At 46.7% G+C, this 23,917-nt stretch overlaps 6 protein-coding genes and 1 pseudogene across 7 annotated transcripts; 3 read left to right on the forward strand and 4 right to left on the reverse strand.

Annotated features, from left to right (window-relative positions):
• The first annotated feature begins 1,344 nt into the window (after nt 1-1,344).
• LOC9646158 (PAP-specific phosphatase HAL2-like) lies at nt 1,345-4,616 on the forward strand. The gene is made up of 6 exons (XM_024666608.1): nt 1,345-1,861; nt 1,929-2,126; nt 2,226-2,643; nt 2,707-2,991; nt 3,060-3,741; nt 3,798-4,616. The coding sequence occupies exons 3-6, from the start codon at nt 2,556-2,558 to the stop codon at nt 4,099-4,101; spliced, it is 1,359 nt and encodes a 452-aa protein (XP_024522376.1). The 5' UTR covers nt 1,345-1,861; nt 1,929-2,126; nt 2,226-2,555; the 3' UTR covers nt 4,102-4,616.
• On the reverse strand, nt 4,426-5,401 carry LOC9646159 (mediator of RNA polymerase II transcription subunit 21). Of its 2 annotated transcripts, XM_024666610.1 has the most exons (5): nt 5,056-5,401; nt 4,905-4,982; nt 4,794-4,845; nt 4,607-4,700; nt 4,426-4,539 (listed from the first exon to the last, which is right to left on the reverse strand). In XM_024666610.1, the coding sequence occupies exons 1-4, from the start codon at nt 5,323-5,325 to the stop codon at nt 4,624-4,626; spliced, it is 477 nt and encodes a 158-aa protein (XP_024522378.1). In that variant the 5' UTR covers nt 5,326-5,401; the 3' UTR covers nt 4,426-4,539; nt 4,607-4,623. The 2 variants fall into 2 exon arrangements, with proteins under 2 accessions (XP_024522378.1, XP_024522377.1); XM_024666609.1 differs by lacking the exon at nt 4,426-4,539 and having other exon boundaries at nt 4,581-4,700; nt 5,056-5,396.
• Nucleotides 5,402-6,973: 1,572 nt separating this feature from the next.
• LOC9646484 (UDP-glycosyltransferase 84B1) lies at nt 6,974-8,817 on the forward strand. Its single transcript, XM_024666618.1, has one exon. It carries the CDS (start codon nt 7,167-7,169, stop codon nt 8,790-8,792), a length of 1,626 nt encoding a protein of 541 aa, XP_024522386.1. The 5' UTR covers nt 6,974-7,166; the 3' UTR covers nt 8,793-8,817.
• An 18-nt stretch (nt 8,818-8,835) lies between these two features.
• Nucleotides 8,836-10,671, reverse strand: LOC112343339 (pentatricopeptide repeat-containing protein At2g13600-like). Its single transcript, XM_024666625.1, has one exon. The coding sequence runs from the start codon at nt 10,669-10,671 to the stop codon at nt 8,836-8,838; it is 1,836 nt and encodes a 611-aa protein (XP_024522393.1).
• Nucleotides 10,672-10,673: 2 nt separating this feature from the next.
• On the reverse strand, nt 10,674-12,165 carry LOC9646160. The gene is made up of 2 exons (XM_002992886.2): nt 10,807-12,165; nt 10,674-10,752 (listed from the first exon to the last, which is right to left on the reverse strand). The coding sequence occupies exon 1, from the start codon at nt 12,163-12,165 to the stop codon at nt 10,813-10,815; it is 1,353 nt and encodes a 450-aa protein (XP_002992932.1). The 3' UTR covers nt 10,674-10,752; nt 10,807-10,812.
• A 102-nt stretch (nt 12,166-12,267) lies between these two features.
• On the forward strand, nt 12,268-13,700 carry LOC9646485 (polyubiquitin). Its single transcript, XM_002992861.2, has 2 exons — nt 12,268-12,324; nt 12,464-13,700. The coding sequence occupies exon 2, from the start codon at nt 12,483-12,485 to the stop codon at nt 13,629-13,631; it is 1,149 nt and encodes a 382-aa protein (XP_002992907.1). The 5' UTR covers nt 12,268-12,324; nt 12,464-12,482; the 3' UTR covers nt 13,632-13,700.
• Nucleotides 13,701-17,374: 3,674 nt separating this feature from the next.
• Nucleotides 17,375-18,992, reverse strand: LOC9646161 (annotated as a pseudogene).
• Nucleotides 18,993-23,917: the final 4,925 nt, after the last annotated feature.

The following is a 23,917-nucleotide window of genomic DNA, read 5'->3' on the forward strand; positions in this document are numbered from 1 at the left end:
GAAAGGGTGACGGATCCAAATCACTATGCCGAGCCCGGATCGTACATTCGTGTCCACGTCCATCCCAAGCGGTTCCCGAGGTTCCATCAGAGTTGTTCTACTGAGTTGTCAGAGTTTTCTTTCTCCCGTTTTTCCAGATGCTATGAAGTTGACTGGAGATCAAGGATCATTGCCAACGAAGAGTCTTTTGTGGTGCTAAACAAGCCAGCGGGTGTGTCGGTACGTTTGTTCTCGAGTTTTTATCAGCCGTGCTCATGCTTTTGATGCACAGGTCGGTGGAAGCGTGGATAACGTCGAGGAGATTTGTTCGACTTTTGCCACACGAGCCTTGAATCTTGAGCAGCCGCTTGTGACGACGCATCAGCTGGACAATTGCACCGAAGGCTGGTAATTTTTTTCGACAGTGATACCATCTGTCCTGATATTCTTGTGTGCTTTTCTTCCTCAAGCCTGCTACTCGCAAAGAACAATGAGTTTGCCTCACGCTTCCACAGGTTTCTCAAGGTCGGCTTTATAAAACTCGCAGTAGCTAAAGCAAGGCACTAACTTCGAAAAGCTATGCATTCATCAGGAAAATAAAGTGGAGAAGTTTTATCTGGCGCTGGCAGCAGCTCCAGTTCCTCTCGGAAAAACTGCTCACTACATGCGATCTGATAAGTACCCGCCGCGTATCATGAGCAACAGTAAGCAAAAAGTTCTCTTTTCTAGTCTTTGTCATGGCTTTGCTTTTCTCTAACTTTTATTCGCCGTAGACGAACGCTTGGGATGGCAGTTGTGCGTGATGCACGTCCTCGAATGCAAGCAGGTTCCGTGGCCATCAGAAGCCGCGCTGTCCGAGTATCAGGTACAGCCTTGCGGGTGGACAAAGTCCAAGTTTGCGTACGAATGTAGAGTGAAGCTGCTCACGGGTCTAACACATCAGGTGACAATAATATTTTTCGTGGTCATTGCTTACGTGTGAAACAAATTTTTTCCTCCAGCTCCGTGCACAATTTTCAGCTTTGGGATCTCCACTGATAGGGGATTCTCTCTACATGCCAGCAGCGGCAGCGCGGCTGGAAAACCCCGAGCTAGATCCATTTCTAGACACAAGGAAGAAGGAGATAGCCGATGAAGAAGCGGGGATTGAGAAATCTCCGGCCGAGTCCAAGCAGCTCGAGAAGAAGTGGATCTCTCTACATGGTTCTGAGCCGCTGCTGGGAATAGGCCTCCAGTCCTGTGAAATCGGCTGGAAAGACGAAGGAGAAGTGTTGAGGTTTCGAGCTGGGAAGCCATGGTGGAGAACCGAAGAACACCAGGAAGAAGCAGCTACAGTGCCTTGTGAAAGCTAGCTACTTTGGCACTTCTTACAGCTATAGGGGGTGTTTACCGGCAGGATCAACTCTCTGGAAGTCTAGCTCTTCGCAGATCAGCTTTCCAGGCACAGGGATTTACCAGGGACAAGATTAGAGTGGTGATAGATAGCTCAACGCTGAGTAGATGCGATTCTGGGGCCGGGAAAAAAAAAGGTAGAAGATATGGTGCTCTGAAACGGATCGGCTATAAAGAATCTCGAGCTCATCCGGAAGAACGTGGCATGTTTTGTCTGCCGAGTTTGATTTTGCTGGTGGTAAGTAAGTCGTTGGTAAGCAATGACTGGTAGCAGCTCTCAAATCATGTTGATTTAATCTTTCTCTTTCGCTCACCAGTTTTTCGTGTAGATTCTAGAAAGATTTGGCTAGTTCCCCACTTGTCTGGAGAAAGTCTCTACACTTGTGCTGTTTAAAGAAAGAGTTTTTCGCCTCGAGGAAGAACAGTTTTTTCGCCTTTTGCAGTGATGGGCCTTTTTTCTCGGCTGCGACACAGGCATCATCACCACGAGGTATGATTGATCGTTTAAAGTTCGCTATAGAAATGCTGTTCCAAGTTTCTAAGTTCTTGTTCTCCAGGAAGAAGAAGAACACTCAGCAGGAAAAGACCATGTTTCCAATGAGCAAGAGCTCATTGTCGAGCAGCAGGAGCAGCAGCAGCAGCATCACGAGAGGAAGCCGGAGAATGAAATGCTGTTGCCACTGGAAGAGCCAATTGAGCCCCCAGAAAACATCCTCCCGATCAAGTGTCCGCATCCAGAGCCGTGCATCGTTCATGTAAGTTCTTCCTCTCTAAGTCTTGTTCTTGCTTAGAACTTCCATCGACTGGATCGGAGAGAGCTCACAGCGATGGCCACTTCGCCTTTGTCGGTGTAGGATGGAAGGATCTGGAAGGAGCGAATCGCCGCAAAACGCTCGAGCAGCGTTGGAGCAAACACAGATGGAAGAACGCATCACTCTCGAGCTGGAAGCATGCGTCTAGAACTTCTTCCGCGCAACCATGTTGGTGTCCAGGCCGCGCACACTCCCGCATCGCCCACGGTGATAACTTCGTACAGCGCTCCAGAGAAAGCGTTAATAACGATGCTGGATTAATTACCATAGTGGGATTTTGGCTAGTGCTAAATAAACACGGGTTAATCCTAGGGCGGGTTTTACAGGGGTTTAGGGCTCTTGGGAGGAAATGTAGATCGTCCTGGGCGGGCGATGGAAGCAGGGGCGATCCTTCGAGCGCCTGGCGTGGATTTGAGCCGCCAGGGAGTCGATAGATCCACGGCGGCACTGCCTAACAGAGGTATGCTCGGAAATTTCGATTCTTTGCGCGAGATTTCAAGAAATGCGCGTGGCTGGAGTGTAGGATCTCTCGCGTTTCCCAGGGCGCGGAGCTGGCGACCGAGCGCTGTGTCGAGCGAGACTACTGGGAATATCGATTCCAGAGCGCAGCCACGGCCGCAATGCTTAGAACACAATCGCGATGGTAATGACAAGAAAATCACAAGGGGAGTTTATGCCCAAGAACTGGAAGTGGCTGCTCGAGCTGTGCAGCTGGGTTGTATGCTCGCGCAGCGTGTCCAGGAGAGAATTCTCCGGAAAGAAGAGAATGCCGGTTCCAAGGACGATAAATCGCTCGTCACAGTCGCAGGTAATCCATTGCGCGAAAAATTCTTCTCGTTTGAGCTCATTCTCTCTGGCTGTTCTTGCTTGTTCTAGACTGGGGAGTCCAAGCAGTCGTTAGCTGGGTGCTCTCCCAAGCTTTTGGAGAGGAGGTATCGATCATAGCCGAGGAAGACACGAAAGGCCTGAAAGGAATGAATGGAATCCAGACGCTCCAGCGGGTCGTAGCAGTGGTGAATGAGTGCCTGTCCCAAGCCTCGGTGGTCGGTCTCACTCCTCCATCGCGCAAGCTCGGGACGATCGAGGTACTCCGAGCTATCAACAAGGGAAACTCGGAAGTTCGCTCCAGCAGGAGCTGGGTCTTGGATCCCGTGGATGGAACTCTTGGATTCGTGCGTGGCGATCAGTATGCTATTGCTCTGGGGATGATCGAAGACGGCCGAGTGGTGCTGGGAGTTCTCGGCTGCCCGAATTATCCGATGAGACCGCAGTGGTTGAACTATCACCAGAAGTACTACCGACTTGCCAGTAAGATCGCACCACCACCACCGGGAAAATGGCACAAAGGCTGTGTTCTTACCTCTGCGAAAGGAGCTGGACAGGCATGGATGGAGCCCCTGGTTTGGAACTCGGATGGCTCTTTCTTGCTGAATCCTCCTCGAGTGGTAGCAGTCTCTCCGGTGGATGATCCAGCGCAAGCTACTTTCTGCGAGCCCGTCGAGAAGGCCAACTCAAGCCATTCATTCACGGAAGGAGTTGCTGACAGCCTTGGCCTGAGGTACGCGAAAGTCTTTCTCTGCGAGCGGCAAAAACTAACTTTTGTCTCCCTGGCAGGAAACGTCCGTTACGGGTCTACAGTATGGCGAAGTATGCAGCAATTGCTCGTGGCGACGCGGAGATCTTCATGAAATTCGCAAGAGCGGGTTACAAGGAGAAGATCTGGGATCACGCTGCCGGAGTGTTGATAGTGGAGGAAGCCGGGGGAGTGGTAACTGACGCTGGCGGTCGGCCTCTAGATTTTTCAAAGGGACGGTATTTAGAAGGGCTGGACAGGGGGATCATCGTGAGCTGCGGGACGGGCCTGCACAGGAGAATTATCTCAGCAGTGGACGCGAGCTGGAATTCGTCCAAGCTGTGACAGACAGGACGGCGGTCTATGGAAACACGCGTCTTTAGATGATGAAGAAAATGGAAGAACACTTGGCCCAATGAGGAGAAGACACGCTGCCTTCGGAGGTTCGTGACAGATACATAAGTTGTGTTTGTCCTCGAAGGATCGTCACTGATTTCTGGTTTCCAATGGAGGAGCAGGAAAACCATCAGCAGCAGCAGCAGCAGCAGCAGCCGCGAAGGGGATCAAACGCTGTCAAAGCAGCCGTGGTCGAAGAAATTGCTCAAAGCGTAGTCTCGCTCTTCACTGCCGTTCAAGAGCTGGATTCCAAGAGCGAGGAGAGTGGTGGTAGTGGAGCCGCTAGCTCAAAAAGCCAGGAGGAGGAGAATCGGGCTCCAGGCCGCGAGAGCGAGAGCTCGAGATCAAACTGCCAGGAACAGAATGGAGCTGCAAAGAGCGATGTTCCTGGAGATCAGCGTGGTGTAAGTTAATTGTCAGGAGTTTCTGATGTGAATAGGAAAACTCTACTCACCTCCTCGAAAGCTTTTGTCATTGTAACTGCTTGAAACGAAGGCAGTCATCCGCAGCTGTGTGGAAGAGCTCCCTCATTAGTTTGAGCTCTTCTTCTGTGTTTTTCAATCAAACACGCAGGAAAAAAAAAACAAAAGACGAGGTTTTGTGTCTAGTTTGTTTAGCTGAGAGAAATATCAATAGTGAACCTGCAAGATCCAGCTCCAGCTGTAGCTCTTTCCCAATCTCCTCATTTTCTGCCTGCTCAATAGGAGATCTTACTTTGTTTTTGCTATCAATGAAGAAAAAAATAAGAGTACCTGGAGCTCCGCAATTCGCTTGAGCTGTGCCTCTTCACCACCTTCGGCTATTGGCAAGGCAGCCACAAGCGCATCAAACTGAGAAAAAGCGCCAGCAAAGAAAAAAAAAAATGAGCAAGAGCGAAAGAAAAAAGAAGCGAGAAATCCAAACCTGTTTTGCGGCCTGGACGAGAGTCGATGCCATTTCCGGGGCTTGTTCTTGCTGCTGTTGTGGCTGCTGTGATTGCTGTGCTTGCTGCTGCTGCTGCTGCTGCTGGCCGGGCAGAGGAGGCGCGCCAGGAGCTAGTGCCTGTGGATCCGGGTAGTTTTGCGAGAGGCGGACCGGCGCTGCATCGCGCTGCAAGGATCCGACGCTGTTGAAGGCGAGGAAGGCGATCTTGTTCACCTGGTCCTGGAGTTGCGTGATGATGTCCATGACCATGAGCCCTAACACTCAAGAACCCTAAAAGGTCTCATATTATTATCACCTTTAAGAACACAAGCTAATTATAATTAGGGATTGTGGAAAAGGGATAAAGGTGGCCATTTTCTGCATGCCACTTCTATAAAGATGGAATCTTGGAAAGGAGTATACAAAGTAAGAATCATTTCTTTTCTCATCCACATTGCACCTAATGGATGTCATACAAATGCACACAAATGGATGTCATACAAAATCTAGCACTTTCATATTGCACCTTTTCTTTCAAGAGTGACAGCTTTCCCACAATCTTAGGTGTAACAAAGAGTAAGAGCATACATTGACTAGGGTTTGAGTGAGAGCTCTTTGTGTGTAGGTAACCATGTGTCTTATTCTTTTGTGTGTTATCTAGGCACAACATAGGCACTTGAAGAGCAAGAGTAAGCATTGATCAAGTCATTGCACACCACAGTATAACTCTTGTTCTTTTGTGTTTTGGTGTGTTGTGCTATCCTTGTATGACATGGGCATATTTTGAGTTGACTTACATCAGATTGTTGGTTGGGCTTTTTATTTCTTACTCAGATACATTGAAGTAAGTAGAGTTATTATATTATAATGCCTTCATGTGAGGAAGTGCAATGCAAGGAGATGAAGGATATGCCTTCATATGAAGAAGTGTAATGCAAAGAAATGAAGGAAGAGTCTTCATGTAAAATGGTAAATGAAAAGCTTTAAATGTAATAAAAGATCACCAATGAAAAAGTTCCACATGAAATGGTGGAAGCTCCAACCACATGATATAATATGGAGGCTCTAATAGTAGAGGTGGAAGCCAAATCAGACTGATGGACACAAGCTTGAGCAATATATGGCAACACATAAAAATGGGGATGCATGTTTGTTTGTCTACATCCATATGAGAGTTGTGGCTTCTTCTCGTGGGCCATATAACCTCGTGACATCACATACATCATACAACCTAGGGTGGAAGCTTGTATTTTTGTGTTGATTATGACTTATTTGCATGGAGAGATACTCTTCACTAGTGAAAACCTTGTTTATATTTCTAATGTTAATATATAAATCATAGTTTTACCCCTTAAAGGCATTTGTTGTTACTTGCTAATAGCACTATAAGTGGATGGCAAAACACAAGAAAAAAAAACCTTGGCTAACAATCTGATGTAGGGCTCTGATTGCAAATCCATACTAAATGCAATAAAAACGCCCATATAGCACAGGAATAGCACAACACACGCTTAAAACAACAGCCATGCCACCTACTTGCAAAGAGATCTCACTCATGGATTTTTGTTCACAACAAAATCTAACAAAGGGAATCTTGTCAAGATTTATTTTCTTTATTATAATTCAATTATAAACCACACATTTATACAGTCTAAACCTGAGATGATGATGATGATGATGTGGCATCAAAGTGGCAAGATGAACATGCATGCTCATACATAAAAAAAATATTCTCAAATGATTTCATAAGTTTACACACACCCGTGCCTTTTACAGAAATCTTTTTCATACTTTTACCTGAAAAGACATGTGTTTCACCAATCCTGCTGTACCTGTACCTGGTGCCATATGGTGTTAACTGCTAACAACAAATTAATTGCCATAGATCACCCAAATATATCATCCAATATACACCATAAACTCAAGAACTAAGGCAAATGAGAAACTCTCTAGATTGCAATTGATTATGGTAATATGAGCAAACTCTCTATTAGCCGATCCAACAGAGCTACTATTCACATCGCCCAACTATTTGATCATGTCCTCATCCTGCACTTGTTTTCCCTCAAATACCCAGCATGTAAGGTTCTCAAATAAAGTGAATATATTGCATGAAGGACACCCTCACACCCACAGACACTCACACATTCACTCGTACAAGCAATTGGAGGCACCAAAGAATGTCCCAAGTTCACATCCTGGCGATGCCATTTCCAGGACAAGGCCACATCTCTCCAATGCTCAATCTCGTCAAACACTTGATCTCGCGCTCCACAAGCGTTGTGGTGACCATTGTCAACATTGATAGCATCCACCGCAAGCTCCACGCAGCAACACAAACTTCTCCATCTCCATCTCCATCCTTCGATCAACTTCGCTTCGTTTCCATCCCCTTCCACTGGTCCATCCCGCACGGCTTCGATGCGTACTGCATGCAAAACATGGTGTCCTTCATGGAGGCCGCCGAGAGCATGAACGTCGAACTCGAAAAGCTCCTCCGCGAGCTCCACCCCAGCTCCAACTTTTGCTGCCTCATCTCCGACTACTTCCTCCCCTGGACGCAGCGAGTCGCCGACAAGTTTGGAATCCCCAGAGTGGCGCTCTGGTGTGGCTGCGCTGCCTGGTCCTCGCTCGAGTTCCACATCCAAGACATGGTCTCCAGGAACCACGTTCCAGGTGATCGATCACTCGTGATTCATTCTCCGGAACTTCTAAGCTTTTTCTCGTCCTGTTTCCCTGCAGTCTTGGAGCTCGACCAAGCCTCCTTCCTCGTCGACTATATCCCCGGCCTCCCTCCACTTCACCCGGCTGACATTCCCACGTATCTCCACACGGCCAGCGAGCGATGGATCCAGATGATTGTCGAGAGAGCCCCGTTGATACGTCAAGCTGCCTGGGTCCTCGTCGACTCTTTCAGCGAGCTCGAGCCTCAGGTCTTTGAGGCGATGCAGCAGCGTCTCGGCCACAAGTTCGTGTCGGTCGGACCGCTCTCCCTGCTCCACAGCTCTAGCTCCACCATAGCTTTGCGACCGGCAGACGAGCAGTGCCTCGAGTGGCTGGACGGCCAGGCTCCAGCTTCCGTAGTGTACATTTCTTTCGGAAGTAATGCCGTACTGTCCGTGGATCAGTTTGAGGAGCTCGCCGAGGCGTTGGAAGCCATGAAGCAGCCGTTCCTGTGGGTGATCCGTCCGGAGCTCGTCACGGCCGCTCGTCCGGATGTTCTTCCACGATTGGACGAGAGCGACGTCGAGCAGAGGAAAGCAGCGTTCCTGGAGAGAACCAGAAACTTCGGCTTCGTCACTGCCTGGTCGCCGCAGCTCAAAGTTCTCTCGCATGCTGCCGTAGGATGCTTCGTCACCCACTGCGGTTGGAACTCCATCCAGGAGAGCATAGCCAGTGGCGTTCCAATGGTCGGATGGCCTTGGGCTGCCGAGCAGAACTTAAACTGCAAGCTCATGGCCGAGGACTGGAAGCTCGGTCTCCGTTTTCGTCAAGTCACCGACACCGACACCGACACCACCGCTGCTGTTAATGCCGCCAAGAGAGGCGGCGTGATAAAATCTGTCCAGATCCAGAAGATCATACGGGAGATCGTGGAAGATCACGAAGTTGCAGCCGAGCTTCGGGCAAAAGCCAAGCAAATGAAAGACGTCGCCAGAGCTGCTGTCGCGAACGGTGGCTCGTCCTTCCAGAACTTATCTCGTTTCTGTGAAGAACTCGCGGCCACGTCGTTCTGAATCAAATGTCAACTCTAAGATGTTGTCCTAGCACTTTTTCTGCCTATAGCTGCTGTAACTCTTCCTCCTCCTGGTCGCTGTCTCTCCAGATGCTTGATAGCAACACATAAGGTGAGGAAGGCCCGACCGGATCCCCGCCTTCCATGACTTTTCTTGCGATTCGAGCTCCTCCTCTGAGACTTCCCTGTGTCTTGCATCCATGAAGCAAGCTCGCCAGCTCCAAGCCACTGGCTTCAAACGGCATGCTGCTCATCAATTCTTCTGCGTCGGTCAGCCTCCCTGCTCGGCCCAGAAGATTGATCAGACACCGAAAGTGACCTGCCACCGGAGCCATGAAAAAATCCCCGGTGATAGAGACAAAGCACTGCCTTGCGTACCCGAGCAATCCAGAGTGGCTGCAAGCCGACAGAACGCTCATGAAGGTGAGTTCGGACGGACTTGTTCCATCTAGCTTCATATCCTGGAACAGAACCAAGGCCTCCTCAGGGACTCCATTTTGAGCGTACGCTGTTATCAAAGCGTTCCACGTGATGCTGTCCCGGAGGCCCATGCTGTCGAAAACTTTCCTGGAATCCTCAAGGGCCCCGCACTGTCCATACATGTGGATCAAAGCGTTGTCAAGCTCGAGTACCAATGGAGCCTTGAAGTTCACGCGGATGCCCTCGTGAAGCAGCCTTCCCTGTCTCAGCGCCGGGATGCAAGCGCACGCATCCACCATGCTGACGAAAGTAACTTCGTTCGGTAGCAGGCCCTCCAGATCCATGTAAATCCCCAGCTCGAGAGCTTCTTTCCCACAGTCGTTCTGAGCATAAGCAGCAACCATGGCCGACCATGTCACCACGTTCTTGTGAGGAATGCTGTCGAAAATCTGCTTTGCATCGTTAACGCTGCCACACTTTCCATACATGTTGACGAGCGCGCTTGCCACCTTAACATCGTTGTGGCATCCTGATGCGACTGCTTTGGAGTGGATATATCTCCCGTCTTCCAGAGCGGAAGAGCTCGCACATACCTCCAAAATGCTGGTAAACGTCACGGGGCCGGGCCCAACTCCTTCCAGATCCATGAAGCGAAACACCAGCAGAGCTTGCTTACGGGATCCATTCTGAGCGTATGCTGCAACCATGGCATTCCAGGAGATCAGGTTCTTCTCGAAAATCTCGCAAAAGGCTATCCGAGCACTTACCAGGCAGTGGCATCTGCCATACATGGTGACCAGCGCTGTTCCAACTTTCACGTCGTCTTCAAGGATCGTCCCTGAAACTGCCTGATGAATCACCCGACCGTGTGCGAGTTCAGTACAAGCATCCAACGTACTCAGAACTGCAATGCCATCGACCTGGACACCCTCCAAGTCCATCGCTTTAAACACGTCCAGAGCTTCACCGTTGCAACCATTGCTGGCATAGGCAGCCACCATCGTGGTCCAGGAAACCAGATCTCTCTGCGGCATTTTGTCGAACAGCTCCCTTGCCTGTAGAACATACCCATTGTGGGCAAACGCCGCGAACATTATCGTCCACGTGAAGAGATTCTTCCGCTCGATGCTCTCGAAAGCCGCGACAGCATCATCCAAGCTCTGGCACTTGCCATACATTTGCACCAGCAAGTTTCCCAAAAACCTGTCCCCGCGGAAAGTCTTTCGGGAAATGAGAGCGTGGACCTTTTTCCCCTGTTCCAAGGCCCTGTTGTCACCACACTGCCGTAGAAAGCTAGCGTAAGTGTCGTAGGAGCAGCTTCTGCCGGATCTGTCGAGCTCGTCGACAGCGCTGCTTACTTGACGATCGTCCAGGCAAACGTGCTTGTCATCCTTACTCAAGCTCAAAAGAGCAGCGGCTTGCCCGGGTCTACATCTTTCCCTTCTTAAAGCATGGATCATATGGACACGTTTACCACTTAGCCAAGCGAACTTAAGATATCGAGAGGAGACTTACTTGTTTCGCTGTCAATTTTGAGCAAGCTGTCAAAGGACGATTAGCTTTTTCTTTGCAGAAAGCAAACGAAAAATACTCACCAGTTTCTAGCCGAGATCCACCGGAGCGGGCTCGCTGCCACAGCTATAGACCTGCCTTATATCGTGCAGTAAGTGATGCTTCCTCCTCCTCAAGAGCGAATTTCTCAATGTTGGATTCGCCACCTCGCTTGCAATGGCTGGATCCCCGGTCACGAACACAATCTCCTTGAAATATCTATCCACGATGAAGCAGTAGTCGAGGTCCGGCCAGCCAGCCCTGGACAGCGCTGGATACTCGTTATCAAACTCCGGACATGACTCCGGCCAAGGGAGTACCTTCCAGCCCCTGGAATTCACCACAACCACGTCCTCCTTCCTGGCCTTCAATCCCTTTCTCCTCGGAACCATCCAGTCTCTCACGTAGAGCTTCCCACCTTCGAGGCACTTCCTCGTCCATTTTCCCAGCTCGCTCTCCGGATCGTCAAACTCGTTGTTGAGATTCATGTAAGCTCGAAAGTCACAGCAGTAGACAAGCCTCCTCTCGTCCGGCTTGTGGAGCTTAAACCACGCATGTTTCCTGTCCCAGGGACGTTCTTCCGCGTCGGGTAGACTCTCCCAGAATTTCTTCTCCACGGGAAACTCGTCACACCAATCTGGAATGCTGTGAGGCAGTTTCTCGATCGCGACCTCGAAGCTGGGCTGGAAGAGCATCACATCCTTCCTCAAATCCATCCCAAAGTGCTCGTTGATCGACATCTCTGCCGGCTTCCCCTCACACTCGTAAACCTGTCGTAGCTGTGGAAGATCAAAGACTCTCTCGTTGGAGAAGCAACTCTCCTCGAAATATTTGAGGAGCCTCATCCAGATCTCGGGCAAGACCACAGCCTCTCGGATCAAAACCCGCGATCCCGTCACGAACAGGCCTTGCCGCTCCACGAAATCTTCTTTCATGCCACGCGCTTGGATCAAATCCGCCAGCCCGACGTCCAGCTCCTCTGGAGTGCTCTCGAATCCCAGATATTTCCTGGTCACGCGACGTACCTCGTACTGCGATGGACGCACCGAGCACGGCAGCCAGCCCTGTTCTTGATCCATTTCCTCGGCCGTGGTGTAGATCCTGCCCTGTTCTAGCCGCTCCTCCACCCAGCGGAAGAGCGGATGCCTCTCGGATGGGATTTCCTGGAACTTCTTGTACGCTGCGGTGTCCCAGACGTAGAAGAACTGTGATTCCGGCCGTGGACGCTGCGCCGCCTCAACCCTGGCCTCGATCAGCGTGCGATGCAAATGCACGAGCAATTCCTCGTCCGTGACCTCCACCGGGAATGATGTGCGCACGACACCGTAGTAATCGAATGGATCGAGCGACCTGTTCCACTTCGCGAGATTGCGGAGCTTGGCAAGAGCGCGCTTTGGGCTCATCAAGAACCCTAAACCCCCAACGGAATATCTGAGATTCAACGGTCACGATTGATTGTATCCTGGGCGCCTGTTCAACGGCCATGATTGTTCTTCTCGAGTATAAAGCAAAGGATAGGGCAAGGGTTTGCCACAATTTGTGGGCGGTGGTTGCGTTTCTTGGTGAGTGGCTATGGCTATGGCGGTGATGATTTCCTGCTAGAAATTTCCGGTCGGTGTGCGAGGGTTTCGTGATTGTCTTGCTGGATCTGATCTTTTCTTTCGATTTCTACGTTTCTCACGGGGCTTTTTGCGACTGTAGGCTTATTTCGGCAGCAACGATGCAGATCTTTGTGAAAACCCTCACCGGCAAGACGATCACCCTCGAGGTGGAGAGCTCGGACACCATCGACAATGTTAAGACGAAGATTCAGGACAAAGAAGGGATTCCTCCGGACCAGCAGCGTCTCATCTTCGCTGGTAAGCAGCTAGAGGACGGCAGGACCTTGGCGGACTACAACATCCAGAAGGAGTCGACTCTCCATCTCGTCCTGAGGCTGCGCGGCGGGATGCAAATCTTCGTGAAGACCCTCACCGGCAAGACCATCACTCTGGAGGTGGAGAGCTCGGACACTATTGACAACGTCAAGACGAAGATCCAGGACAAGGAAGGAATTCCTCCGGACCAGCAGCGTCTCATCTTCGCTGGTAAGCAGCTAGAGGACGGCAGGACCTTAGCGGACTACAACATCCAGAAGGAGTCGACCCTCCATCTCGTCCTGAGGCTGCGCGGCGGGATGCAAATCTTCGTGAAGACCCTCACCGGCAAGACCATCACTCTGGAGGTGGAGAGCTCGGACACTATTGACAACGTCAAGACGAAGATCCAGGACAAGGAAGGAATTCCTCCGGACCAGCAGCGACTTATTTTCGCTGGGAAGCAACTCGAGGATGGACGCACCTTGGCGGACTATAACATCCAGAAGGAGTCGACCCTCCACCTTGTGCTTCGTCTTCGTGGAGGGATGCAGATCTTTGTCAAGACACTCACAGGGAAGACGATCACTCTGGAGGTGGAGAGCTCAGACACCATCGACAACGTGAAGACTAAGATCCAGGACAAGGAGGGGATTCCACCGGACCAGCAGCGACTTATCTTCGCCGGGAAGCAGCTCGAGGATGGCAGGACATTAGCCGACTACAACATCCAGAAGGAATCGACGCTTCATCTTGTTTTGCGGCTCCGTGGAGGCATGCAGATCTTCGTCAAGACCTTGACAGGCAAGACGATCACTCTGGAGGTGGAGAGCTCGGACACGATCGACAATGTCAAGACCAAGATCCAGGACAAGGAAGGCATTCCTCCGGACCAGCAGCGTCTCATCTTTGCCGGGAAGCAGCTCGAGGATGGGCGTACTCTGGCAGATTATAACATCCAGAAAGAGTCGACCCTCCATCTCGTCCTTCGTCTCCGTGGTGGCCAAGCCTAAACACTCTCTCCCATGTCATTTCAAATAACCTCTCTTCCATTCTAATAAAAACCTCACCGCTTTCTCTCATCTGTTTGATTTATAATGATCTTCACCCGTCAATTTGTATCTAGCATTATTACCTAGTTAATAATTTGCTGCGTAACGCTTTGTTTGCTTAAATTATGAATTTAATTAATCAAATAAAAATATATAATTATAAATATGTATATAATTTAGATGGTAGAATAATTAGAATATACTAGGAGGTTATAAATTATAGACATATTTACAAATTATAAATATAAAATTATTCACTTAAAAGTTAAAATTTTTAAATGTTAAACCTATTGAGCACTCTGCAGTGTTGAAAAGCGACCAAGAGTGCAGTGTCTCTGGGAAAATGCGAGTAAAAATCACTACCTTCCTCCACCTATGATTCCAAGGTGTTTGTGCTCATGCTTTCCAGTTAAATCTAGACAGAGAGAAAAACACAGTCGGCTATGGAGTTCCTGTGACCATAGTGAAGCTGCAATTGCAAGGTACCTCGAACGTAGTGGAAAATCCGCTTCACAGCTTGGCAATGTGCAAGTCCGGGGTGCTCGAGGAACTGGGAGACCATCCCAACAGCATAGGCGAGATCTGGTCACGTTCCCAGCATCAAATAAACAATACTCCCCACAGCTTGACGATATGGCACCGTGGCCATGTACTCTCGTTCTTCCTCTGTGACAGGGGCCATGTCACGGCTGAGTTTGTGATTGACCTCAAGAGGTGTGGCCACGGGAGAGCAGTCCAGCATATTGAAGCGTTCCAAGATCTCCCTTGCATAGTGAGCTTGTGTCAAGCTCAAGGTGCGTGCTCCTCGATTGCGTATAATTTGGATGCCAAGGAAATGGCGAAGCTCGCCCAGGTCAGACATCTCAAATTCTTCACTCAGCTTCTTTTTCATCTCGTCCAGCAGGTGGCGGGTTTTTGCACCGAGAATGCAGTCGTCAACGTACAATGCTACCAGGAGAAAATCGTCACCACACTTGTACAGGTACACGTTTCCTTCCAAAGGCTTGCGCTTGAGAGAATAAAGGCGATATCCTTTCATGCCTTCCAAATATCCCAGGAATTCAATGCTGAATAAATAGAGAGCAATAAAAAAACATAAAACATACCTCTCAAAGTAGCAGTGTAATATACATGGTATCCTGGAATCTCCTTAGCTTTGTGAGCCTTCATCATCTTCTCATCCACCAAACATCTATGGTGGGTAGAGCAAAAGCAGCCGTCCTTGTGGTAAACCACACCAGCCAAGGGGTGGTGTATTCTTTCATCTGCAAAATGCTGCACTGCTGTCCTAACTGCCATACCTTTGTATGGCCGGATGCCATTTGGAAAAAATTCGGCGAGAAAAGCCATTGCTTCGAGCACGTGAACATTGTTCTCTTGGGATCTGTGGTCTATATACCACTCCTTGTATCAATCGTCAAAATTGAAAGCCTTTACTATAGTAGCTGTAAGCAGCTGTGAGAGACGAAAAATGAACTGGCGGCACATTGCAACCAACAAGTGAAGTGCACAATACTGGTTGCAATATGCGGCCAGTTCGTACCACAAGGCTTCTGAATCAAGAGCAGTAAGTGATGAAGGTACGCCTATCTTGGGGACGGAGATGCTTGATATCTCCATCTTCAACCCTGGGCGTATGCTTCTCGGATTGCGTAAGTCCAAGTTAAGAGTTTTTAGGGCAAAGTGTTTTTTAGGGTTAGGGCTCATGTCGGCGTGAGAGTGTAAAGCCATAGATCCAGATGAACCCTAGATAATTAGGTTGGGGTCTTTAGGGATTTCAGGGCCATGGGTCGTCTCGTTGCATCTTTCTGGGCGCCAGGGAAGGGTGGTGATGATGGTGAGTCGGAGATTGTCTCTGATCCAGGGCTGGAGCTGTTTCCATCGGCTAAAGGTTCAGCGGTTAAAGTAGCAAATAGGATAGAGGAGATGGATGATTCAAAGACCTGGGTCCTCGTTCACAGAGACAATGGCACAGACGATTGCACATTAGCATGGAGCCCGTGTGATGGAGAACGTCTCATGATCCCGGAGCAGTTAATTGGAAGCCATGGGCTACGCTTGGCCCCTTCCTGCCACGAAATGGGTCCATTCTCTTTGCTGCTCGACAGATATCATGATCAGCTCTACGTTGCGTACGAAGGAAGCCACGGTTGCTTTCTCTACGTCTCCTCCACCGGGAGCTGGCAGCCTCTGTTAGATGTTGGAGGGGAAAAAGACGTCGAGCTTGAGTTAATGGACGCTCAAGAGGTGAGGGAGATTGGAAATACGTACATTCCATCCGTCTACTACAACCCCAAAAATCAATCATACAAGCGCTTGCCGGCGGTGCCAGATAATGTTCGTCTTAAGGGTGTCCACTGGCACGAGGGCAGCTTCTACATGATGTCTTGCATACCTTTTGAAGAGTTTCAGGTCTTCAGCTGGCAGGGTGGTGAAGAAGGGTGGCAAAAGGTTGCTGCACATCCCATATACCAGGATGGGGTTGACAGAGTAGGTGGTGACTTGTTTTGGTTTACGGCAGGTGGTCGCTACGCTTGCATATCTCAGGGGAATATGAGCTATCCGGATATAGACTCTGGTCGCTTCATTGTGGTCTACGACTTGGAGGAGAGGCAGTGGCATTACCACACCATGCATGCTGATTCTGGATTTGGTATTCCAAATGTTGTTGTGTGCAACCGCGTTCCAGAGCTTGGTGATTTGGAGGCTACCACCTTCAATGCAGTTTGGGCTGAAGATCGTGTACTTCTGCAGCTACCGCCCATTTCTTCTGCATGACTTTTGATGCAATAGCATGTTAATGCTTGTTGTTTAAATTGAAATCCAACTCACGAAAGTGCACTGAGCACGGTGTTTATTTTGTCACAGGCCTCGAGAGCATGGCTAAGGAAATACATCCATGGTCTTCCTAGTCACAGCTCAATGACGGCTAACGAGAAAGCGTCGCACGGGCATGAAGCAGATGTGGATGAACTTCGGGCATACATGAGTTTTTCTCCTGAATGCCACATTTACTGTAGATGTGGATGATCAAGTTTGAGAGGCGAGTGACATGTTCAAGTTTGTCTGTCAGATCTTGTCTATTGGACGGTGCAGCACAAGACCATCAAGAGTCGAGACCGGTGTTTGATCCAGTATGAGGAGATCCGGGAGAGGGAAAGGAGATCAAGAAGATTTTCCTTGACATGGCTGTGCTGGTGGAAGCTCATTGAGATATGATCACATGGCGGCCAACTACGTCGACAGGGAACTCGCAGCCACTATGCCAGAGGAGCTCCCGGAAGTGCGCGCTCATTGCGATCATCCTGCTGCTGCTGGTGCTCATGGTTACGACTCACCATTCTTCCTCGCGTGATAACGAGAAAGATCCACCGACTTTGAGACCTCCAGCGTACATCCTTGGACCCTGTCCCTGACTACGAAGCTGGAAGAAACGTTTTACGAGTGAAGTCGATCGAGAACCGCAAGCAACAAGAGCTTTTAGTTCAAAGAACCGAAGTGTATATATATTCTCATACCGGAGGGGCCTGTGCTGCGACTTCCACAGCGTAAATCCGGGCCCATCGGTCGGACGCGAGGATAACATCCAGGCTTGGCTCCTTGACAAAATCTCACTCGTGCGTTTTGCAAGTCTTCTCGATCAATCTGATGATGTCGAAATAACCAATCATGAGAAAAGAATCCTTGGAAACCAACTATTTTGCTTACTTCTCGTCTAGGAAGAGCTCCACTGCTTTCTCGTTGGCCGCACTCATGACTCCTGTCATGGTTCCTCCCATTCTTCCAGCTGTGTAGGATATGTCCATGGATGGATCCTTTGCTCGGTCGGGAGCTTTGAACGTTAGCGATCCAGTCCTGTTTCAAAGCTCCGGTGTGAATAAATGTTTCCAAACGACAAGGTGATAAAATGTGAAGCTTACTTGCCTTGGCCAGGTGATTTCTGAGCATGGAATCCTATCCGGCCGTGTAACGAATAGGTAGTCGCATGTCAGGCCGCCCCAATTGCACCAGAATGGAGGAATCCTGTATTTAATAGTTGTGTGTTGACGCAGCATTCAACTAATATTACCTGTGTCTTGATTATGGAGGGTATAATCGATTGGGGATGGATAACAATGTCAATGTCATCATAGTCAGCTCCAAACAAATAGTGAGCTTCAATGACCTCAAGTCCCTGCCAGCAGAAGATGTTAGTTCAAATGTTTTTTATACCTTGTTCATCAAGGTTGCCGAATCCACTGTAATTTTCTTTCCCATACTCCAGTTTGGATGCTTCAGCGCATCTGCTGGTTTGACGTCCTTGAGCCTTTCCACTGGCCAGTCCCTGATTTTTAAAGAGAAGTTCAGTTTGGATTGGTAAAGTATAACGAACCTGAACGCCCCACCAGATGCTGTGAGAGAAATCCTACGCATTCCGCCCTCTGGAAGCCCCTGAATGCACTGAAATACGCATGGTTGAATGTTAGAAACAAGCACTGTTGGAGGAAAGAAAATACATCACCTGGAAAATTGCGGAATGTTCTGAGTCCGCAGGTAGGATGTTGATTCCGTGTTTCTTTGCAAGAGGTAGAACATATGGACCGCCGGCTATGAGAGTTTCCTTGTTGGCTAGAGCAATATCCTTTCCAGCTGCTATTGCTGCTACTGTAGGCTGCAAAGAATATTATTGTACATGTTCAAGTGCTTGATGTACGCTTACCTTGAGGCCAGCACAACCAACGATTCCTGCCACAACTTCTACTGCCTCTGGATGACACGCTATCTGAAGGGCAAAAAAAGCAAACACAAGAGAAAAAAAGAAAGAGAAAGAACAACTGAGAAAATCGAAGTACCTGTACAATTCCTTCGTCCCAACGACAATCTCTGGTTTTTCGTCAAGATCAGCAATGGCTTCTTTCAATTCTGTCTCGAATCCCAACCATGCTTGGTTTGAATCTCCTGACCTGTTGATTGGCAGTGTAAGCTCGTATAAAACAGATACGACGGCCGACCAATTCGTAGTTTACCTGATCAGCAACAAGTGTAACGTTTGAGCCAGCAGCCAGGCCAACAACTTTGAATCTGTCAGGGTTTTCCAAGACGATGTCAAGTGTCTGGCACAACACCACGTTAGCATCCTCATCGCTTGCATTCTAACCTGTGTGCCGACGGAGCCCGTGGATCCAAGAAGTGAAATGGGCTTTGGTCCATCCCAGGATCTTTTCCTAGCTCCATCCACCATTGCTCTGCCTGGCCAAGCTGAAGGAGGATCATTTGACGACAGCGTATCTTAGAGGAACCAGCATTTCTTGGGTACTCCTGCGTACTGGAGGAGGTACCACATTGAGCGCCTGCAAACATGCAAAGCTAGAACGAATGAGCACTGTCGCTGTCGAAAACGTGTCTCACACACCTGTTACTGCCAATTTCCTTCCTGTGAAACACGACCTGGAGCTCGAGCTCAGCTGCTGCAAATCCCCCTAGAAAGAAATTTCCACATCCATGAGAAATCCCAGCTCCAGAAAAGCATTTGCTAAAGACAGCCTCCAAAGCGATCGGCAGCTCCCAGAAATCGCTAGACGCGCGGTCAATCGCTCGAAATATCGCAGCCTTTGCAACGACAAACCAAGAGCCCTAAACTTCCTTATCGCCGGAAGGGAGCACTACTGCTGCGTGGCTGACATCCTGGGAAGAGTTGGGAAGTTAACGGAGGCTCACGAGTTGCTGAATTCGGTGCCTCTCAGGCCTGGAGCTATCGGCTGGATATCCTTCGTTGGAGCTTGCATCACACACTCGGATGGCATTAGCTCCGGAGTCGAGGGAGCGGAGAATGTTTTGGAGACGACTCACTCCAAAAGTCTGGGGAAGCACTTGCCTTACGTGATGCTGGCAAACGTTTTGAAGGAAACACCAACATATGCTTTTTGCTTAATTCTTTTTGTTCTTTGGCAGGGATGGATTACGGTTCTTCTTCATGAGACAATCAAGGCGCTCTACAACTCCTTTCACCACTGTTATGGTGAATAGGATTTACTTTTTACAATTGATGCAATCTTGAAAGTCCAGTCCTTGCCCTTTATGATCCATTTTATATCTTAATACTAAGAAAATAAAAAAAATAAATGTTATAAAAAAAATATATCATTTACCTCGTGATCACAAAATGATACGAACGGCCACTCCTGCGCATTCCACCACATAGAACCCAACTTGTAGAACCTAGCTTGTGATGATAAGAGCAGTAAGTAATGAAGGTATGTCTATCTTGGGGACAGAGGTGTTTGATATTTCCATCTTCAACCCTGGGCATATGCCAATCAATACCAAGCAGCTTCTCAGATAGCGCCAAGTCCAAGAGCTCCTCAGTGTAAGCCATAGATCCTAGATAATTAGGTTGGGGTCTTTAGGGATTTCAGGACCATGGTTACACTCGCCCGTTGAATAGTCATGGCATCTTTCTGGGTGCCACAGAAGGGTGGTGGTGATGATGGGTTGGAGATTGTCTCTGATCCAGGGCTGGAGCTGTTTCCATCAACTAAAAGTTCAGCAGTTAAAAGGACATTACATGGGATGACGTGGAGGATGATATTTATAGTTAGAGATATATAATTAATTATATGGCTCACAGAAAATTCAAAAATAAAAAAAGGTGAAAAATAAGAGCGCCAATAAAAAAATTAACAAGAATCTATCATAATAAGGAGGAGTTGCCGAACTTTCTGAGCCACCAGATCCAGCCAATCGTCCAATGGAGGGTGTGTTAGTGAATAATTGCACTGATGTTTGCTCCTGGCCAATGGGAGGTGGCCAAATCACAAGTGGTGGGAGAGGAAGGCTTAACGATGCATGTCGTATGCAAATGTGTTGACTATAGCTGCACTTGTCTAGGCATCATGATCGCTCAAGTAACAGCAGCAGCCCAAGGCCACGAGGAAGATCTGGTGACTGGAGCAGGATTGATCAGGTGACAGTGTGCCAGTTTGGAAGAGTTCTAGACGTGGTGACCAGGTATCTTTCTCTCTTTTTCTTTTTAACCATTTTGGCGATGAATGCAAGGGCATTTTGCGCTCCTCCAGGTACTAGGCTCGGGCCGGCAGCAACATTGCTTGAACAAGAGGGCTGTAGAAAGATCAGGGATCAAGCAGCTAAAGAAAAACTATAACCAGGTTATACTTCTCAAGATCGTCTCCTAGGACCGCCAGGAGCTTTTTAGGAAGCAATGCAGAGAGCCCATCATCAAGAAATCCATTGAGAACAGGGAATTTTTGCTAGGAAACCATTTGAACTGGAGAACACAGCTAGGAAAGCAGCCATGCTTTTTCGGCAAAGTCCCAAACCCGGTGAAAGTATGAGATCCCTCATTTCTTTGTCATAACTCAAGAAATCCAACCCTTTCGACTCAGATTTTCCCTTCACCTGTGTGCCTAGCCTGATCCTGTGCTGCTGCTGCTGCTGTTGGAGTGCTTGATGCTCTCGAAAATCTAGCATAGACTACAAGGAAACTTTTGTCACCGGAGATCTCTTGGCAACCAGAGGGGGATTGAAATCCATGGCACTCTTGTGGTCAATCCATAGCCACTGATCATGATTTCCATGCCTTAGATCAGCTCAGCACTTGGAGAGACGAAATTTCATTGCTTACACTATACTGCAAGAGCTCCACTGTGATTGACCACTACTTACTGGTAAGAAGAGAATCATTTAATTTTCATAGCCAAGCTTTCTTACTGTTGCTCTGTAGTGGCATTGGAGATTCTTGAGCTATGGCAACCAATCTGACACCGCTACTGCTGTAGCTAAGGTAGCAACAAACCTCGATACCTTGCGATGCTGATTGCCCAAAAGGGCCAGATCCAATCCATCACACTTTTTTAGCTCTTGCTTCACATAACCCTAAATCTCATGATTAAGTTTTGGGCTTGAGGGCACTGCCAGGAATCACAACAACTTACAACATAAGGTCAATCTTTCTTCTTAGTTTGTGGCACACCCTTCATTGGCAAGCAATTGGAAGACCCTAGACAGGCACAGAGAACCAAGCACACAACAAGTTCATGTTTGTTTATATCCTTAGCCTCTATAAGGATATACATCTCTCTTACATATTTCTCTTGCAAATTCAAGTTTGTTTACAAACATGAACTTGTATAAGCTATAGTTTTCTAGCTTTGTACTTGAAAATTTCAATGCCTCGCCTTTGTCATTTTCTTATAACTATAAGAAAAGCCAATCATTTTGATAAGAATTTCGATACCAACAATTCTGATAAACATCCGAGCCACTTCAAATTACTTCAGATCAAAATGAAATATATACATATCAAGCAATATCCACTACACCATCACCACCTTCACAAACGACACTAGCAAGTCATACTATTTACAAAGATTAAAAAATTTCAACTTTTGAAATTAGTCTTTTATTATCTACTTGTGTTTTTTGTAATGCATCACATTTTAAAGATGAGAACATTGCTATATGTTGTTAACATGGTCAAGTGATATTGCCACCTGTATTACCTTTGCCAAATACTTTATTTATGCTTTACAAGCAAAACAAAAACTCAAATTTCAGAACTAATATTAGACACTATAATAGTGCCTTTGCATTTGCATCAATGGCTACTAACACTAACACTTTAAGGGGTAATGGTCCTTAATTAAAAAATTAATTATGAAACAACATTTTCATTTAATGGATATTCAGATTATTATAGACCAAACAATAGATGTACAGTTTTTAAAAATGGTTGTCATATGGATTGTACCTTATAACAAGTACCTTTATAAAAAATATAAATATTGAAATATGTGCAACTATAAAACATATTAAATATTTATTTCAATATGTTTACAAAGGCTATAACTGAAATCCATTCAACAACTCAACAATATGATAATAGTTTAAACTGAGGTGAAATTTTAAATTTTCTAAATACCTATTATATTTCTGCTCTATATGCTATATGGAGACTTTTTCAATTTAAAATGCATAACCATTCAACACCTTTAACTTGTCTTCTTGTTCATTTGAAAAATTTTCAAAATATCTATTTCATTGAAGGTAATGAGCAAATTGAACTTCAAAAAGCTGCTCAAAATGGTATTATATTAACAAAATGGTTTGAATTAAATAGATATGATATAAATACAAGGCAGTATACGTATCCTGAAATTCCTCTACATTATATATTTAAAAAACACACTCACCAGTGGCAAATTAAATATCAACAAAATGGTATCTCACTTGTGTATTATATTTCCCCATCTACTATTGAACTTTATCATTTATGTTTTATATTGTTTTATAAAAGAGGGGCTAATTCTTTTAACGATCTAAAAATAAGTCATAATACTTATTTCGAAACATTTCAATTGACTGCATCTGCTATGAGACTTCTAGCAGCTGATACAAAATGGGAAAAATGTTTAGAAGATGTTTGCTCTTTCAAAATGCCACCATAATTAAGACAATTATTTACTTTTTTATGTGTCTTTTATAGTCCAAAAAATCTTTATTCCTTATGGGAAAAATTCAAAAACTCTTATTTTGAAGATTTTGTGCTAATAGATCCATTAGTTTGTTATGAGCGTGCTTTATATGATATAAATAGGAAATTCAATTTATATAGAAAATCCAATCAAGACTATAAATTGTCTTTATGTTGATACAGATAATCATATTAATTTAACACAATTCATTCATTCTGTAGAACAAAGTTTACTTCAATTTAATAATGAAAAATAGATTATATACAATGATATCCTCAGTATGATTAACAACCCAACCGAGAAAAATTGATATATTTTCATCAATGGTCCTGGTGGTATTAGTAAAATTTTTCTCTTTAACACTTTTATACATATGTGTCAACTTCTAAATAAAATGTAATTAGTATGGCTTAAATAGGTATTGCAAGCACTTTATTGCATAATGGTATATAACTTTTAAACTTCCTGTTCTAATAAATAAAACTTCTACTTTTGCTATTACAGTTAATAGTGAGGTAGGCCAGAAAATAAAAAATGCACATGTGTTAATATGGGATGAAATTAGTATGGTTCACACACATGAATTTTTTGCCATTAACTTAGCATTACAAGATATAAAAAAAAATGATTTACTTTTTGGAAGAATTATTATTATTACAAGCGGTGACTTTAGACAAACACTATCAATTATTCCACATAGTCATCGAGTACAAATTGTTTCAAATTCAGAAAAATGAATAGGATGTAATTATTACCATTTCCAATTTGAAGAAGCCA

The sequence above is a fragment of the Selaginella moellendorffii genome, unplaced genomic scaffold (genome assembly GCF_000143415.4).
Source record: "Selaginella moellendorffii unplaced genomic scaffold, v1.0 SELMOscaffold_144, whole genome shotgun sequence".
NCBI classification, from domain to species: Eukaryota; Viridiplantae; Streptophyta; class Lycopodiopsida; order Selaginellales; family Selaginellaceae; genus Selaginella; species Selaginella moellendorffii.